The sequence below is a fragment of the Brachionichthys hirsutus genome, chromosome 9, assembly GCF_040956055.1.
Source record: "Brachionichthys hirsutus isolate HB-005 chromosome 9, CSIRO-AGI_Bhir_v1, whole genome shotgun sequence".
Lineage (NCBI taxonomy): Eukaryota > Metazoa > Chordata > Actinopteri > Lophiiformes > Brachionichthyidae > Brachionichthys > Brachionichthys hirsutus.
The window spans coordinates 10,768,254-10,788,279 of NC_090905.1; the positions used below are offsets into that span (position 1 = coordinate 10,768,254).

General features: G+C 44.3%; 1 protein-coding gene across 1 annotated transcript in view; it reads left to right on the forward strand.

The window, feature by feature from the left end:
* trabd2b (TraB domain containing 2B) overlaps positions 1-20,026 on the forward strand; it is a 51,797-nt gene that overhangs the window by 16,265 nt on the left and 15,506 nt on the right. The window contains exons 3-4 of the mRNA XM_068743635.1: positions 14,120-14,266; positions 19,080-19,254. Coding sequence (XP_068599736.1) covers positions 14,120-14,266; positions 19,080-19,254 — 322 coding nt within the window. The remainder of the gene's footprint in view (positions 1-14,119; positions 14,267-19,079; positions 19,255-20,026) is intronic.

A 20,026-nucleotide genomic window follows, 5' to 3' on the forward strand; every position in this document is an offset into this window, starting at 1 on the left:
CATTCATTCATATCTTTAAAATTATTTTTCTATTAAATCAGTTTTATTTTTTACTGGTGTATCGTAAAGGAGTGCTATCAGGATTTTACTGAACAAGTTAGTTCATGCATCGAAGAACATAATCATGAAGCGTTTACTCGGGCTGCATCACGGCAGGTCATGTTTGCATTGACAGAACTCTGACATTTGTCTGAAATAAGCAGAGCTTGTGTTCAAGTAAAATATTTCTGTTCTCATTCCTTCCCCTGGATGGATGGAGAGGCCAAACCATGAATCAATGAACCCACAAGGCCACAAAACTGTTGAATCCTGTGGCACCAAATAAGGCATATAAGCTGCTCATTCGCACACCACACTAGCGCCCACACCCCAACCACAGTCCCCCAGGACACACTGATTACTTGTCAAAGACATCAGCAGCTTCTGAGAAGGAAAAAAATAAAAACAAAATAGAATTCAGAAAGTGTGAAGTCTGGTTTAGGAAGTTCTAGGAATCTCATCTGTCTTTACACGGGCTAGCTTGGGAGGGTACAGACAGCGGAAGCAGGATTTTTATTTTTTCATTTGGGAGGGTTCATGAGAAATTGTTGGGCATTGCCCTTTATTTCAAGCAGCTTTCTCGCCTAAAAATGCACATCTTGGATAAATTGCAGTTGTCAGTGCACCAGTGATTGGGGATGAAATCATTTAGTAGGATATTTGGTTTGGGTTCAGCTTTTCTTGGGAAGCACTTGCCCACCCAGGACGACCTGCTGATTTGGTTTTATATATAAAAAATCAACTCTATTCCACTTTCATTCAAATAAATTCCATTTAATCAGCCACAGGATTCTTTTGGGGCTAATTTGGAGGGGATGCAATTGAAACTTTTAAAAAGTTGTTCACCAGGTAAATCTGCTTTGGTAAGCTCTATTTTCCTTTCACACAACTGGCCCTGACATACCCAGGGGGATGATCTGGCAGCGGTTTAGATGAAGATACAATTATTTCAATCACCGTGGGGCTTCGAAACTGTTCAGACGGTGAATTTCTAAACTCACACTGCATGGGGAATATTTCAACAATTTGATTAAACACAAATTCGGATATCTTGGCCATCCCTTCCTGCCTGTATTCCCTCCTTGTTCGTTGGTTTCTCGAATACTGAGGGGGAAAAGGTCACGAGTTCAGCTCCTCTGAAAGTGGATCCAAACCGCGTGCTAACGAGAATGCCAAACCTAACAGAGGCTGACAGCTCATTGCGCTGAGACTGCTGTGTGTGTGTGTGTGTGTGTGTGTGTGCGTGGGGGGCTGAGGCATGGTTGGTGTCTGAGTGCAGCTGAATGACACTTATTTTTTACATGCATGCATGCAGGAATGCGCCCCATAAACACACGTGACAGCGAGTGTTACGTTACACGCAAACACACACACAGTTCATGTGCATCAATCAGCAGTAATAATCTATCTAGACTAGAGGATGCGTCTCTCCCATCCCCAACCAACCTCGTCACTTCAGCAGCCACCAGCTTTCTCCGCTCCGTCATTCTGGGCTCGGACGAAAAGCAGATGGGTCAGAGGGTGGAGGAAAATAGACAGAGAGAAAGACATGAGTGGGAATAAATGGGTGTAAAGTCAAGTGATGGATAAGGGGTCAGAATTAGACGGGGATGAGAAAGTGGCCAAGAGAAACTGTCCGAGGAGGAAGAAAAGGAGAAGGCGAGTTCACATTGAATCGGCCATAAAGCTGATGTAATGGACAGAGAGCGAGAGAGAGAGAGAGAGAGAGAGAGCTCTCTTCAGATGAAAGGACTCTGCTCAGTGATAAACGTCTGTCTGTCTCTCTGTCTAATTATGTGTGTGTTTACAGACACTCCCGATAGCGTCCACTGCCACAGACACACACAGACACCTCATTCACCACTCTGCTAAGAACGTGGGAAACGTACATGAGTGTTAACTGACGCAAGCCATCACACCCTCAGCACAACACTGCAGCCAGATAGCGACACATTGCTTCTCCTCTCCCTCTTCAGCCTGTTTTCCTCCTCATCACACCATCAGGGTGTGGACGCAATAAGAACATTTGCAGGACACTGATAATGTACGTCTATTTTTGACTTTGGGAGGAGGAATTATAGTTTGACCACTGTTCCGCTTGCCCCGAGCCCCACCCCCCCCATCTCTCCTCTCCTCCAGTTTTACAAGGATCTTCGTTGTAAAAAAGTTGAGGTGGACCCTCTCACACAGATACAGAGATTGAGAGAAGGGCCTCAGTCAGTCTCTGTTGACTCTCCCTCCATCTTTAAAGGTTGTCATGGACACTGCCAGCCTGCCCTGAAATGAACCAGGTGGGGGTGATGATACAGATGGGAAGAGAAAGAAGTTTGTGAATTTGTTCTGCTCATTTCAGTTCTTATAAATTGAATATCTCAGAAAAAGTTTCAGAAATCATTTTGTGAAAATATAGTGAACAGAGTTCTGCAGAGGAAACACAACCCACCTATCAGATGAGCCCAACTTATATCCATGAAAAAAAAAATAGATGAAAATAGCAAGCTGTTTTTGCATTATGCTCTGAAAACAAATTGTAACTTATAGATGTATGCCTATTTATCTGGAACAAATTCCTTTTCCCCCTGCTCTTTTTCATTTGTGGCTGGACGAGAAAAACACACTGAAGGCTCAGTCTTCAGTGCCTAATTACTTTCTAATAGGATGTGTAGCTGGTATTAAACCAACGGTGATCTTATAAAATCCCAGCGTTACTCAAGGGAGTCTTTGGCCCAGCAGGGAGTGTGGTGAGATGAAACCTGGAGCTGTACGTGCTCGTACGTTCAGACAGTGGCGCCCGTAAAAGTTGGATAAACAGACATGAGCATGCGGAAAGCAATTTAAGCCAGGTTAATGCACAAAGCTCAGGTTCATACCAAATGTTTGGTGACATACTGGCCTATTTTACAGCTCAGAACATTGAAGCTGTATCATCTCCGGAAATAATAGCACGATACACAGCTCTCGAAATGCAAACGGGAAAGTGTTTCCTCCCTGGTGAGGCGTGTGCACGCATATGTGTGTGCGTACGTGCATGTGTGAGTGTGTGTGAGAACATGTCAGTGTTGGTTTGTGTGTCTGTGACTCAGCAGGGTCAGCTGGTGCAGACAGGTTGACCCTATACTCCCAGGCGATGACCGGGAAGAGAGATAACAGCACTGTTAGGCCAGGGTCACAAAGACATAGCGTGTCAACTCAGAGAGAGGGCAAGCACAGCCCCCAGCCTTACCAACAACCAAGGTAAGGTGCCCTCTGTGCTGGGTAAAACATGACTGTCCTCCCCAGCAACCAAAAGGGAAAGGCATTCTCTTCATTTTCCCCCTCGGGTCATCTTTATTTTTCAGCCTGGGTCTGCTGCTGAGTGTCTGTGAGTCTGAGTGGGAGCATATGGGTGCTGTAGTAGAAATAAAAACGTTTGTCTACTGCACTCCCTTCATAAATTGAGTGGGAGCAGCCACTGAGTCTACTGTGAAATCCAGTAGATGCACAGGTCCAGTCTGCTGTTTGCCAAACTGCTCTTGACACTGGGAAAGGTGGGGAAGTGTGTAAGTATTTCATGAGGAATCCCTCTCCTGTACACCACAGAGTTTCTGTCGTGAACAAATGAGAGGCCATATCTGAACAGGACCCCAAATAAGGCGACGTCTGCTTCTTCCAGAAGAAAGAGCCAGTAGCAGTTCATCTCCCAGAGAAGATAACTAGTACTGTGTAATCTTGCTTATCCAGTGCTCCTCCCGTCTGTCTCAGAATTCCTCTCCATCCGTGTGGCTTGTTTGATGATTTGCAGCCCATGTAAAAACCCGGTCCTGTGATCTGCCGGTTGGGCCGTCGGCAAAGCTTTGACAAAAGCTGCCCAAGGGCCTCTGTGGATTATGCAAAGCCAGACAGCAACATGTATGCAGATCAAAATAATGCACAAAGCACATAGACAGACGCATGTACTCACATGTGTAACATGGAACTACTGCACACTCATACATATACACCCACACACATAAATACTGAATTACGGGTCTTTCCCACAGGCTGATCTGCACCGTCAGAGCTTGTGCTGAGCTGTGGTCCAAACCCAATGTTTTCCTTAATACAGGGTACGGGTGCTAAAACTATTAGAAGCGGCAATCATCGTCTTAATCATATTGGATTTCTACATACCAAGCACTTTCTCCTGGGAGGCTACGGTGTGGCTGGTGGTAAGTTGAGTATGGCAGTGTGTACGCGTTGAGTCTCTTTGGCTCGCAAGAAAGACAAAAGAGTAAAAAGGGGAAGAGCGGAGGAAAGAAAGGGGTTGCTGTTCATAAGAAGCTTCAGATGAGACTCGAGGTCAGAGTCCTCATAACGAGGACAATACAGAGATAAATTAATAGCCAAGAATGTGACAAGTGTCAAATGAAAATGGTAGTAGAAATATGTGTCACTGATTGATGAAGCATAAATTCATGTGTGCACCAGATGCTGAGACACACACACACACACACACACACACAAGTCGCAAACTGTGCGTGAAGCAGCAAAGCAACAAAAGAGAAAGGCCTCCATCACTTTCACCTGGATCTCCACTATTCGTCTTTCTCTCTCACACACAGCAAAATGAATCAAGGTTATAAATACATAAGCAAGGCTGTAAAAACTTTCTTTAAGGCCTGGCGTCGGCTCAAGTCAACAGAGCTGAGCGACTGAAGTGCAGATTTATGAAATAATGGGAGTCTTATGAGGACAGTAAATGCCGCGTCTCTGATGTGACAGCCAGCGCTGCTCAGCCAAGGCCAGAGGACGAGCTGCTGTCTACGGGCTGCGTTACTGCAAACCGTCTGCCGCCTCCCTCAAAGCCACTGGCAGCGCAGAGTTATTTCCCATATCCCATCGCTGGGCTGCCCCCTCCCTGCCTCTCTCTTGGTCCGTCTTTGAGTTTTGCGGTCTGTTTGTTTTGCCTGTTTTTCTTTGTCTCTGTGGTGGCTTGTCTGTCTCTGCCCTCCCTCACACACAGGCACAAGCAAAACACACTTACACCAATCCATATTTTTACCAGCTCTTCCTCCTCCAGTATTGATTAGTTGCTCAGACGGTCTCCTTCAAAGGTTGCTCATAAACATGATTTATTCCTCCATCGTTCGATTTTCGGCACAGGCCCGATTCCAGTTTGGGGTTGTCAGTGAGAACAAGTTCTTGATTAACTGTGGTGAGGTGAGGCCAAAACTGAACCGCTGATCCGTTAAGAGTATCATTTTAGACTCTTCCTGACTGATGTCCGGGCTTCATAAATCTCATCGGTTCCCTCCCAAATGTCTTCACAGCTAAAGACGTTCTCATCAAAGAAAATATGGTTTATTTATTCTCGCTTGAAGATTAAAGATTGCAAAATGGAAAACCTTTTTAGAAATGAGGATTTACCCGGAATGTGCTGTCAGGAGAATATATTTCAATTATTTTAACATTGTTGTTGGTGTATGGTTGTTTTTGTTTGTTTGGTAACAGGAACACTTGAAATGTTCTGAAACAACTTTGAGGATTGTGCCCTAGACATTCATTCCATTTGTTTTTGTTTCAGAGATGTACTTGTAACAATTGCATAGGCAAATCATACTATTTATAGTCCTGGCGGAGGATAGTGGGTGGGAGGGGGGGGGGTGCTAAATGTTTTCTTCTTTCTGGGGGGGGGGGGCTTAGCAGAAATAATTGAGAAGCGCTGCTCTAAGGGATACATTCCAATCTTCTCCGACTTTGTCTGGGCTTCTGCAGTCTGAATACGCTTGCATGAAATTGAACATTTCGCCTTCTGATTTACCATGAAATGCTATGCTTGTGTGGGATTATGTTAGCTTCAGCACTGAGTCTAATAGTTCAAGGACAAAGGAGAGGGGAAAGGAGAGGAGTACATTGAATATATGGCCATGTGTATGTGCTGATTGTGTATGGCGTTTTAGAAAAAGGAGAAAAACAAAAACCCAATAAAGTGAGAGAAATGAGGGATTGACAGGACAGGAACGGAGGTCTGTGGATTATAATTTGGAGACTGTCTTTCCGAGCACATACCCTGAGTGGGGAGTGGGAGGAAGGATGTCGATTACAGGTTTAAGAATTGATGGAAGCTAAAAAGACGAGAGTTGTTTTTGGAGGGACTGAAGACTGAGGGGATTTAGGAGAATGAAGAGGGAGATGGTGGTGAAGAAAACTGCCCAGCTGTGCTCCAGGCCCGCTAGACAGGAGGAGGAGGAGTTAGAGGGCAATAGGTCTGCTCCCTCATCTCCTCTCTCTACCTTTACTGGATAACTGCTAACATCTGGCCTTCTTGTCTCTTCTTGTGTCTCATATGTTATATCACATCTTCCTCTTTTTCTTCACAAACTCCCTCTCAGTTCATTTTTTTTAATCTACCTTCATTTACCCTCTGCTGACGCTCACTGAAACACACACACACACATATATATATATATATATATACACAACATGCATACATTAACTCTTAAATCTTCAACCATATCCCTTTGATATGACAGTGTGTGTTTGGTGCATTGCAGCATGTGCCACCCGAGCGTTCGCCTCTCTGCAGGGGAAATTCAGTCCACCTGTCAAATGGTGCAAACAAGAACAATTCAGCCTTGGATACACACAAATCCCAAAAGTGATATGTTTGAGGAAAAGTCAGTTTGACTCAACTTGGCATCGGACCAGTGGAGCATTATCAGAACGCCATGCTGTAATTGAAGGCTGCCTGCTTGCTTGACGTGCACAAACACACACGCACGCAAGGACTCCTCACTTTAAAAGGAATGAATTCACTTCACCTGGACCAGATAAAAATGTATGTTCATGCAGAGGATTACATGCGGCTCTTATGTTTCTGTCGGATGTTTCTGATGTGGACTTTGCAAAAGACAAATCATTCATTTGGAATTATTCTATATAAAGCCATTAATCCAAGCAAGGCAGAGGGAGGGGGGGGGGGTTGCATGTTGTTTTGGAAGGAAGCCTGTTTTAAACACACACGGCTGTTTTTTCCCGATTCCTGGTCCGCGCTCAGACTGTGGAGGAGACCCAGCTCATCTGCTTTGGATAGCATCACACATCATAATGGAAGACGGATAAATCTGATGGAATTCATTGAGTGTTGTTCCCGGGGGAGGGAGGGGGGCGGGGGGAAGTGTCAGGATTATTATTGTAGGCCACGAAGTTATAATGATGGAGAGATGGAGAGAAGCTCTGAGGGAAAGAAAGTTGGATTATACAAAATCTTAAAATCTCACTTTCTTGAAATCAGTGGATGAAACTGTTGGAGGATGAGAACATTTAATTTGCTTCAACTGTAAGTCTACATTCACCAGTTGTCCTACAGAGATAAAACAATGTGTTGAGAGCTTAAAAAAAAGTCTATGATAATGGATTTTTGAATCCAGCAAATGGTTCCTTTCTTCAGCTCCCAGTGATTCATGCCTCCATCCATCTTTCACTGATGTTGGACTGCACACGGTACTCCAGATAGCTCTCTCTACCAACTCTTCTTTAGTTTCTCCTGGGGGACCCAAACCCCCAGGCTGGATGAGTATGCACAGTATGTATTAGTTCCAATGAGTTCCGTATCTGGGCAGCACGTTGGTGCAGAGGGTCACAGGTTTGAATCCAACTTGGGGCCTTTCTGTGCAGAGTTTGGATGAATTTTCTCTGGGTTCTCCGGCTTATTCCAACCATCAAAAACATACAACTTCGGTGAATTGGTCACGTTAAGTTGTCCGTAAGTAGTGTGTGTGTGAATAGTTTTGTCTGTCTATGTGTGGAAAGGAAAAATTAACACTGACATAATTGCACAATGGTCTCTATCATCTGTCTCTGTTTTGGTCTCCCCTGCTCCTGATTGAATTTGATCTATATATTCACCAGCTGCTCAGTAAAGTTGCTTGCTGTCTGCAGCAGTTTGAAACCAGAGGTGCCAAAACACTGTAATGCTGCAGTATATCAAAACAACAAGCTAAAAGATGCTCAATCGCTCTCTTTGGGAAAAGGGAACTGCAGAAGAGGGCTAGCTCTGTTGTCCCCAAGTCTTTATGCTCAGAATGATTCCTGCTCAACAGCTTTGGGCTGGTTGTGATGGCGCTGCTTAAAAAACTAATTTAACACACGTTCCCTCTTTAATTTTCCACCTCTCTTTTCACACCTCACACCCTCTACTCGTGGGCATTCATGGTGAAGGGCCAGCTGTGCACTTTTTCTCTCTGGATCAACTGATACTTTATTATTTTCTCTGTTTTCATGGCAGACAGGAAAGCTGGGATGACTGGCTCATTGGCGGTGCTGCCAAGTCAAACAGCAGGGATTATTTGTGGACAAGTGTAGGGGCGACACCCACCACCTCATTCACGAGAGACACTTATTAAGGAGAGACAGGAGTCTCTGGGGGGCTGGAGGGGTGTATAGAAGGTAGTATTGTATATGTGTATGAAGTATGTGCCTGGTAGTCTGAGCTTTGTGAAGAAACTGAGTTAAATAATTGGAGAAGAGCAAGCAGAGAAAGATGCATAGAGGAGAGAACAGTCTTTAATCTGTGGACAGATGGATAAGAAAAAGACAGGGTGCTACACTTCTGATCCCTACGCCCTCGACCCATGCCTCAGGAAGGAAATAAGATGAGACTGGAGGAAGAAGGAGGGGGGAAGAATGGGAGGCTTTCTGTGGAAGCTGGGAGCAGCAGGCCTCTGCCCCTGGGATTGTTCCTCTGGTAATCCCTGGATTTCCTAGGATGAGACAGGAGGTAGACCAGGCAGGGTGAGAAACGGAGAGAGAGAGAGAGAAAGAAGGGAGAGAAACTGAAAGGAGACACACAGAGAGATAAAATAATACCCGTTATGAGTGAAAAGCATCATAAGTATCTTCTAAATATATAGTTTGCAATATGAGAGAGAGGAATATGATGAGTATAATTATAAACATGCACTCTTATGTGGTTGTGTATGTGTTTGTGAGTGCACGTGTGTGTGTGTGTGTGTTGTGGGTATTAACAGGCATGAAGAGTTGGAGGAAAGTAGAACTCCTGGTCTCTGTGTCTCATGCCAGATGTGATGAGTTGAAAGTATGGCTCACCTTAAAATCAGCAAACGTTACACACAGAAAGGCGCCGACAGGCTGTAAAACTGTTTTGGCAATGCTCTGACGTTGAGCGTCACGTTTGAAGCATTTTTATGCTTGAATGTTGCCTTTTAAGCTCCTGACAGGTTACATGATTCCCCTTGTAGCGAGGAAAAGTTCTTGAGGGTCCGCTTGATAAAACTGTAGGAGACAACAGTGAAGCCGTCTCGTGAAACTGTCCAGACGACTTTGATGTTGTCTTGAGTGACACCATCTTTCCACCTAAATGCATTCAAGGTGCCTTTCAGGCTGAGCGTCGACTAAAAGATCGGACAATAGCAGGCTTTGAAAAATACCCTGGCCACTGCCGTTTGTGCACTCGAGCACGTTGCGATAGCAGAGGTTAAAACAAATCAATCACAAGAAGGATTTTCAGCTATATATTTTATTAAAGGTTTTCTGCTGTGGTTATGAACGTGAAAGTGCAAGTGAACGTTGGTATCCACTTTTTGTTGTTGACGTTCCTCATGGAGAACGAGGATGAACGATCGCACACCTTCTATTCTTGGGTTGCCTGGATGTTATTTCAACTCTCTACTCTCCTTCACCCCAGGGTGCTGAGAACCCAATCCCCTCTCGCCGTCTGTGGCCCGGAGCCCAGGGGAACGCAGCAGTGCGTGTCCGGGGTCAGAGGTCCACCTCCTCTCTTTCTCAGACGATGTAACACAAGCAGCTCTCAGGGAGACGAGGGCGCTCGAGAGGAACGTACCACCGTGAAACTGTTTGTAGTCCTTTCTTTATCTGGGGCTGATTAAATGACCAGAAGTAAAGAGACTGAAGGAGCTGATTTCCCTCCTTGATCTGTACGGGGACGTTACCAAGGCTTTTAAGCTCCAGCCGATCGCTGACACTTGAATTGATATGTCTATTAGTATTGATCGTAGCAGTGATCGATAGCTTCCGTTTCACTTCACAAATTTCCGGTTTTCTTTTTAAAAAAAATACTTTTATTAAATTCTAAACATATTCATTGCTGTGGTAATTCATTTGATTACTGTCATGATGCTACAGAGTCATCTGAGACAAAAGCACATGGAGGAAACACACGAGGAGATGCAGTGAGGGAAATAGCTTGAACGCCACGTGATGGCGGTTAACCTGCACACTGCATACTCCACCTAACCCAAAATCTTTTCTTCACAAATGGACACGAGTCACCTCCATCTGTGCAACACATGCTCCTCTCATAGACACGGTTTTCCATCGTTCTTTCACACTTTCTTTCTGCTAGCTGCAACATTTCTCTGCCCTTGGCTCTCTCTCTCTTTGTTGCTGCTTTCTTTTCCTTTGTTCTTGCTCTTCTGTTGCTGCCAATTTTACAGGATCTGGATATTGTTGTTTTGTCGCAGCTTAAAAATAATCAATGCAGAAATAAATGGTGGGTGAGAATGAAGGGAAAAACGGCAGGATGGATGCCTGGCGGGTTTTGTTTGTTCTTCATCTGTGCATCAATTAAACCACTGCAGCTGTCATGTAAACTATATTTTTATCCTCTTTGCGGTGTTTGGCCTCCACAGCTTGATACTTCCTTCTGTTGGATTGCCCTTTAGCTTTGTCCATCACTCACATTCCCCCCTCATTCAGTTTAAAAGAAGTCCCAGTTCCGACCTCGTGTCCTCTGCACGGATCGGCCTCAGACCTGCACAACGCAGCTACTATAGCAAGCAGCCGGGATCTGGTGCACTTGAAGATCAATTGCTGCTGGACACACAAGTTGATCCCTTTGATTTCTTTTTAATGCTGCGCCTGCTCGTGCCCTGCCCTGCCCTGCCCCCTTTTCCTGCTTTTCCAACTCTCACTAATGAATTTTTGGAGCGTTGTGCTCAGATCAAGTTCCAAGATCGTCCAAGTGCCCTGCTCCTTCCAGCTTTGTTCTTATAAAGCATTTATTTAATCACAATGGGAGTTTCTCACGCATGTCTTCGATGAGACCGGGAACAGACAGAGGAGAGGCCTGCAGTAGTGAACTCTGTGGAGAGTGGTGTCTCTGTTATTGTGAAAAGGTCTGGTTGTGAAAGAGCGAGTCTATCAGAACGAGTGGACCACTTCAGCGTGAGAACACCCACTCTGACAATCAACACGTGCATGTGCGCATGTCCTCTCACATACACACACACTCGTACACACACACACACACAAGGAATATTTGCATTATTCCTCTGTCCCCCCTCTGCGTCTCCTGCAATGATTGACATGCTCTTTCATTCAACACAGCACAAACCCAAGCACCATGGTTACAGCTGTGGGGATGTTCCTTCCCCTGGAGACAGACAATATTGAAATAACAACTCCCTTAACAACACGACCACACACACCCCCTCCTCTCGCATCATGCATCCCTGCCCTCACCCGCCAGTCTGTCATGTCTAGTGCAGTTTGCCATTTAAAGTGAACCTACTGTCACTGGAAGCATTACAGGCGTATAGCAAGTGGGTTTTGCTCTGCCAAATCAAGACCCCGACTCTGCACAGGCCCAGCTCTGCTGTTTCTTGGCGTGGTGTAGAACCCTGAGGTTCTAGGATTAGGGGCAGCGGCAACCTACGGTCCTGGCACTGTCTAGTAAAGCTGAAAATGTCAAAGTCAGCTTCTGCAGAGGCAACTTACACCACACCTCAACATGATCGTCAGAGTCAGAGCTATTAAAGAATATCATATGATGTTGAAGCAGAAACTAAAATGAGCTATAATGTCATGACTCAATCAGAAAGGGGGCTTCTGGGACCGTGAACGGAGAAACGTAAGAAAGTCATGTTTTCTCTGGACTTTAATGTTCAAAGGCTTGAACAAGACCTATTCCTGGATAAGTACCTATGGGACTCGTCTCCTGGAGGAGACAATTTACAATGCACATGTAGCGGAAATGATGCGCAATATAAAACAGTGAATAAGAATCAATGAGATATCCCTCACCTCTTTTTTTTGTAAAGTGGCAAGAGAGGAAGAGAGACGAAGAGCAGGAGAAAGGGAAAGTTGTCAGGCCTAAGGCAGGTAAGAACCCAAATGCGAGGCGGTTTGAGCGGGAGTTCAAAAACAGGTTTAATGTTCACTACCAGGGAGTCAGTCCAGAGTAGCAGACAGAGCAGGTTAGGGGCAGGCGAAGGTCAGGCACCGGGTGTTCAGGCAGGTCGAGCAGACAGGTCCGGGACAGAAGGCGAGCAGATGGGGTTCCGGGGACAGGCGAGGTCAGTACACGGGGAGGCAGGCGTTGGAAGGTTGCTGGAAGGAGGACATACATGACACTACAATCTGGCGTGCATGGTTCTGTTCTCTGGGCTGGGGTTATGTAATGGCCAGGGCTGATTGGTGATACGCTGCAGCTGGTGACGGGAGCACAGGTGACAGGGATCAGCTGATTGCAGCGCGGAGATGTGGAGGCGGGGAAGTGGGCGTGGGGAGCGGCACAGCCGTGACAAAAGTAAAGACAAAGGTGGAGGATAATGGGCATTTCAGACATATCAGCAAACACAGTGACCTCAGAGTCACATGGCTGCGCTCAGTGTCCATCTGTGATCACTGCAGCATGAAGGTTACCTCGAGTTGAAGCAGTAAATGTCCAATTCATGAGCAATTATGATTACAAAAACATAACTTAATAATTATTTGACTTACGAGCTACACTTTAGACATTGCGTTCAATCAGTTGCGCAGCTGTATCAGCCTTAAGCCGGTCCACAAATCATCCGGGCTTAGATGCTGCTGTTCTCCCTGCAGTGTGTTCCTATCCAGGATTCTCGGTGATTAAGATCATGAATCAGACTCGTGTGTTTTCAAGCTGCGATGAGCCGGTCTAATCGAGTCGTCTAAAACTTTGTGAAAACTGCTTTGTAAAGAAAAATTAGCACGTACCCGTATTATAACACACCTCTGCTTCCTGTAAGAGAACTTAAAGGTGATTGACAACCCGATCTTGGTTGCCAGGCAGCCAGAGGTGGCGTGGGATTACAGAAAGTGGGAGCAGTTAGGTTAACCCCCCTGGTGCCTGGGACAGCTGTGGAGTCGCTGGGCTGGATGGCGGCTGCAGACTATAAATTCTGTCCAAAGAGGGTGTACTTGTGATTTTAATGGTCGCTGTAAATTTACAGCAACCTGGCTTGGTGAAATAGAAATGAGGGGTATATTTTAAGAGCCTTCTCTTGTTCTCGCACCCTCCCTCTCTGTCTGTCTTCTTCAGAGGGAAGCCATGTCTTCTGTGGTCTGCTTTTACCTGGAGTCTGCCTGGTATGGAAAATGTATGAACATATCCTGGAGTAGCTGAGAATGTGCTCAGATAAAACAGATGGTCAGGATGACTTCATCGTAGATTAAGGTCACATTACATATTTACCTCAGCCAAGGAGGTTATGGCGTTTGTTTGTCTGTCTGTCTGTTTGTTATCAGGATTACAGAAAAACTGCTGGAATGATCTTGATTAAAAAAAATCTGAAGCGGAGTCTTGGTTTAATCCCATTACATTTTGAGAGTGATCCGGATACATGTCTGGATAAAAATTATCTGGAGTTTCCCATTCATTTATAATGAGGCTTTAAAAAAAGGAAAATATGTAAAATCTTGTAAAATATGCATTCAATTCACCAAAAGGGGTCTGATCTGCACTATCATGTAAAATATCATCTTGATCTGGAAAATATATATCTAAAATTCTAACATTGAAAACTCCATTTATGGATTCAAAAATCAGTTACAAATACACATCAACTCTGATTCACTTGTACTTTTCATGGTTGGTGTATAAAGATACCAAGAACAATTTAGAACCTTTTGATGATGATCCAGATCATTATGTGGACGGTGTAAATCCAGTTAGGAGGGGAATGAGCCGTCTGCGCTCTCAGAATGCTTTTCTAGATTTTAAAAGTGGCACACTGGCCGTGATTGCACAATTTTCCCACTTTTTTGCACATTCCTATGGAGGAGGAAAATGAGCTGATGGATTCAGACAGTAACAGACCCTCTGTCGATCTTCCTGCAGGTGCTGTTTGCCTTGAATCAGACTCTGCTGCAGCATGAGGGTGTCCGAGCAGGAAGCTTGCAGGGCTCATATACCACTGAAGACCTCATTACACACTACAACTGTGGTGACCTCAGCTCCATCATCTTCAACCATGACACGTCACAGGTTGGTTTATAGAATTTAGAATTCATTGACAACATTGTACACGGTCCGGCTGGAAAGCCCTTTCTGTCATTATCCTTATGCCGTCATGCACATGTGTTTCTTTCTCATTGACTCCGTATGGATGTAAAATAGTTTCAATATTTGTAGTTGAAACTTTGGATGTTTGGTAAAACTCAAGACAAATTGGAATCAGCTTTGAAATGTGCGCGTGCATATAGCAAGATGAAAACATATTTTTACTCCCTCGTGCTGGGAGATTTCAACACCTTTTGTATCATAAAAACGTTCATTTTCCTTGTTGTATTCACTTTTCGGGGGCCCCCCAAAAAAGTGCTAAGGATCCCCTACCCCCCACCTTTCTATAAATGTTATTTCAGGACTTTTTTTACTCTGCCAATAATAAAATACTTTGGCGTGAAAGTGAATCTTTGTAATTCTTTGTTGGGCTAAAAAATGATCAAGTTTCTAATATTGTAAAACATTCGCACAAAATGCCAAAACTCAGCCCTCAGTTTGAATTGGCTACCCTTTCATACCCTCTTTACACTCATTATCCTATCATCACCTCAAACTGTTAGGCTTGAACCTCAAATCCGCAAAATGCACACTGCCCTCTGAGTCCCTTCTCAACCTCGCCTTACTGGATGGTCTGACACTTTAATGGCTCTGGACTCGGGTCATAAATACACCATCAGGCCTCCTTTAATTTGGTATTTGCTTGCAGCCTAAGCTGCATCAGTCATCACATCCCGGCCCGCTAGCTGTCAAAAGGCCATTCAAAATAAAGTGTGCACACATACATGCAGTGGTTCTCACACCATCGTCACCCCCCTCTTCAAGTCTCGTTAAACACAACACGCCGTGCAACCTCAACTCATGTACCGCTCCAACTGCAGAGATTACACATCATTAACACTCGAGACACACAAATTAGTAGGACGTGCACAAAACGTACTGTCCGGACACCCATTTCCCTATAGCTTCCTCTGTCCATCGCAGTCCGTGTGTCTCCATCGCTTTCTCCACGGGTCACTAAAAATATCTTAACATTTTGACCGGAGGTCGCAGCTCCAAACATGTCTCACGTGTGTGTGCTTTAAATCAAACCAGTATGTTCCTGCACCTCACGTCATAAGAACACATATTAACAAACCCCAACACATGCTAGAACAATCAGACCCTTGCCTGTTTCCTGGTGATCAACTGCAGGCTTGTGAGTGTGTGAACTCTCAGTGCCATAACAAAAAAAAAAGTTTTTTTTTTGATAGATTAGGACATAATCCAGAGGCCTCCAACACCCCTGATGGTTTTCAATCTCCGTCATATTACAAAGAGATCAGTGATGGGTCCCAGAGCACAGCCCAGCAGAACATGTATTCTGAACATTCCTTGGTTCCAAATGCATCTGGATAAAAAGGCAAATATTGACAGATAATAAACAGATAAGAGCAGGAACATAAAGGAAATGTTTAAAATTAAATAGTCTCACAGAGGGAAACTGGAAAGCGGAGACTTCAAATAACTGCGTCAACTCCTTGTATAGGCTGCAAAATTCCTGCAAAACTCGATACCTGCTATTTTCACCTGGTTGCAAGGAATTTCTGTATGAGCCAAGCAAAAAGGAAATGACACAACAACAAATGACAAAATATATCTGTTGACAAAAGTATATCAGAGGAGTACAGAAGAGGAAAGGAAAGTACGAGGAATGAGTCAAATCCTACAGAAAGAATAAGCTGCTGGTGGAAGAGACCGGCTGGGTGAGGGAGCGCAGAACAATACCAGTAGTGAGGAAGAGAGGAAATATCTCCCTGTCGCTCTACATTTCCTGTGCAGGTTTGGATGCAAAGCAGCTAATGGCCTTTGCTGTGATAAGTTATCTCCATTTACTTTAACGCTCCCACCTTGACCTCTCTTCAGCCAGATGCTTTTTTGCATTCGCCAAAAAGCACTCGTGTTATCCACGCTCATCAGAGGAAAGAGGAAGATTTCCTTCTCTGTCGCTCAGTCAGCTTTGCATGGAGTGTGTTTCACTAATGAATCGTGAGCCTGTTAATGTGGATGAAGTAGGCCCCCTGAAAACACTGATGCACGATAGCAGGCCTCTTGCTCCAGATAGCTCTATGAATGTTTTCTTACCCCACTAAATGACCATCTGTAACCGTCTAGCTGCGGGATGTCAAATCATCATGGAACTGACACGTCACCCTTACATGTCTCTTAGGTTTACTTTATGGCTTAAAAAAACACACACATTTTGATCTTAAATTTAAGCACATTTCATATCATTTGTTTACTTATTTAAATTTAGTTCTGTTTTTTTTCAAAGGCTCGACACACCCTTCCTCCAGACCACATCTCAGACATGCTTCTGGTTCTGAACCACGGAGAAGAACTTTCTTTCAGCCATTCCTCACAACAGAACAAAAACATCTGTAGACGCTGCTTTCAGCAATTTCAGTCCAACCTGCTGGAACAGCTATCTGGACAATGATAACTTAAAACTCTGGTTTTCATGTGGTGTTTTATGATTTTTTCCATTTTCTTATTCACTTAACGATACAATTTAGTGCAAGTCATCACTATTTTATTTATGAGACCTGTCTTTTATTGTCCTTACATCTGCAAGAAGGCTGATTGGTTCAGTTTGTTTGTTTGCTTGTTTGTCTTTTAGAAGGACTACACATAAACTCATTGACAAATATTTATGAAAGGGAGGCGGGAATGGCAAGGAACAATTTTGAAGTGGATTTTCCCCCCACTTTTTAAAATATGTGTAACCGGATGATTGGAGTTAATTGGGCAGGCAGGTGTGGGAGGGAGCACCTGTGGCCCATTTACCACTGATTGGGGGGAGGGGGGCGTATATAGGTGCTTCCCCTCCCTCGTTCCGGGTCCTCATTTGTGTTTTCCCCGTCTCGAAGGCAGGTTGGTCGTAGACTGTCACTGCCGTGTCTCTCCTTTTCTTTTGCGTGTTTATAGTGTTTTAAATAAATATTTTGAATTAGTAACTGCTGTGCTGGTTTTCACTGTGAGCGGACCTGTGGGTGGGGAAACCCGCTAAAACGAGCTGGGAACCAAAGGAATGAAAAAATAGCTCTTTAGGTTGAAAGTCCTAAAGTGGCGTTGTTGGCAACAATCGTCTAGCCCCATATGCACAACGCCACATATGCTTAAACTACTTGACGGATGACAGATTTGGAAGTAATTGTTTCTTTTTTATCAGAGATGAAAGTGTCCAGAAGGGAAACAGCTTCTTAAATCTTGGGTTCAGCCTTGGTCGACAGGAATTGTTTCTGTTTAAAAAAAAAAATCAATCAAGAAGAAATTATGCAGGGAAAGGTTTGTCAAGTAACAGAAATTCATGAAATTCTTTTAAAAATATATATATTATAAAGTCACAGCTATGAGACTCATGTGCATGGAATTTGTACTCGGCTCATGATAGTGCGCGTCACAAATGTAAAGTGTAAATTAGAACCTTTCAAATATTATAAGAAACAGACTGCAGGAAGAGCCGCTGAGCTAAAGCAAGACAATATGTCAGACGCTGATTTTGTATGGATGCTGGAGAGCAGCACCTTGTTCACATGTGGCACAGTGAATCCCCCATAGATCAGTATATCATTGCACACACTGATTTACGCAGCATTTACATTGAAGTGTTGACTTGTAGCTCAGTTCTAGACAGTGACTACATGGATAAATTGCTGTCACACTCAAATGCAACATCAGATTTAAGGTTCTCTCTTCCTTTCTTTTTGCCGACACTCCATCCAGTGAATGGGTGGAGAAAGGAAGGCAGGACCAAAGAAAAGATTACTATGAAATATTATCAGCTGTAGGAGGAGTGCTCAGAGGCCAGACTGGATGATCTAAAGCACACTGAGGGAAAGGCAGTGAAGCCCATTTTACTTCCCTTGTATGGTGAACTAATCCACTCTGAAATCCAGTCTGAGTGTAACAGTGAGCTTCTGAAGATCCTCAAACCTGAGTATGCCAAGCGCTGACTTTAAGGCCACAGAAGGACACAACAACAACAACACTGAAATGAGTAAACCAAACAAATATGCAAATATAGAGGTAGAGTACAAAAACATACTTTATTGTATACTGCATGAAAGTAAAAAGTCAAACGCAGGTACGGGGATACTCCGACAGCGGCGTGGACACACTAACAACGGCGAACACGAGACTGCAGCTATCCCACGACCGACCCCACTCATCCTCACAGATTAACAACCTGTCGAATCCGCTGATGGGGCCAGCAGTGGAACCGCGCCAGCACGGTCTGGCTCTGCCTGGCTGGCTCTTAATAAATCATGCAGTAATTAAACACGCAAACACACACACGCACGCACACGCACAAAATACTGTACTTGCACAGGCACACACACACACTCACACTATACTGTACTTGCACAGGCACACACACACACACTCACACTATACTGTACTTGCACAGGCACACACATGTACAAAAATGTGCCACAGCAGCCTGACCTCATGGCATCAACATTTCTCTCAACTTTACTCATATATTTTTTTCTCTTGTTTTAAAAAGGAGCCAGCCTCACGTTTGATTGCGTTGTCCTTGACAACTCCTGGTAGGCAGGTGTCACATTTGCATAGGTATGCATTTGCAAAAGGCAGCCCGTTCAGTCCTCCTCGGTGTCCAGCTTGAATTTCACGCCCTCTCAATGCTTTAGCACTTCTTTCTGTGTGTGTTTTGATGTCCGTGACCCACGAATGTTATATTTTACTGTTTATGTTCCCGATAAAATGTCTATAATCATTTTTCTCATTGCTTCAGCTGCCTCACTTCATCAACAGCTCCCTGCCAGCTCATGACCGACTGACGGCTCTGCAGATTGACAGCTACTTCCGCCAGGAACTCATCTACAAACGCAATGAGCGAATGGCCCGCCGCGTCTCAGCCTTGCTGCAGAGAAATCCCAACCACGCTTTCTTTTTTGCTTTTGGCGCAGGTAAGGGGGGGGGGTCTCACATCTTGCTTGGGGCGGGGGGTGTTAAGGGATCAGTTCATCACCCTTACTACAGTGACTGGCCTTGACAAAGCTCCTAACCGCAGGCTTATCACGAGGAGAATCCTTAACAACACAACTCAAAGTCTCTCTGTTTGGGTCTTAGTGTGTATGTATGTAATTGTGGAGTAAAGTAGAGATCAGGTTTGCTTTTGTCTGGAACAATGGTTCCTGTCAACACTCACGTGTGTTTATACCACAGACGATTTGCTGCAGTTTGTGTTTGAAAGCAATGCTGGACAAAAAGCAGGACAGTAATAGAGTTCAATGATTCACAGATCGCTGGCATGAAAAAACATTTATCTATACATGTGACATACACACACACACAGCCTTGAGGCAGTGCCATATATTTTCATATGCAAAGGAACAGGAATGTGTGTGTGTGTGTGCGTACATCTCCAGTCTGAACACTTGTTAGCATATGTACTATGACAGTGATAATGCGTTTCTGCTGTATTTCTAAAACAATGAATGCTGTTTGAACCTCGAAGGCTAAGAGAAGCACTGAGGAGTTGGAGAGGACAGTAACGAGTCACTTTAAAAAAAACAAGCACTATATCTCCCATTACAAGTTGTTTTATTTAATCGATGCACAGGGATCTGTTATTTATCTGAGCAATTCCTATAATTATAATGTCACACTTCAGGATTTATCGATTTACCTTTCCTCCTCGTGCACTGGGACAACGCTGGGTGATTTCCGTGACGCTCA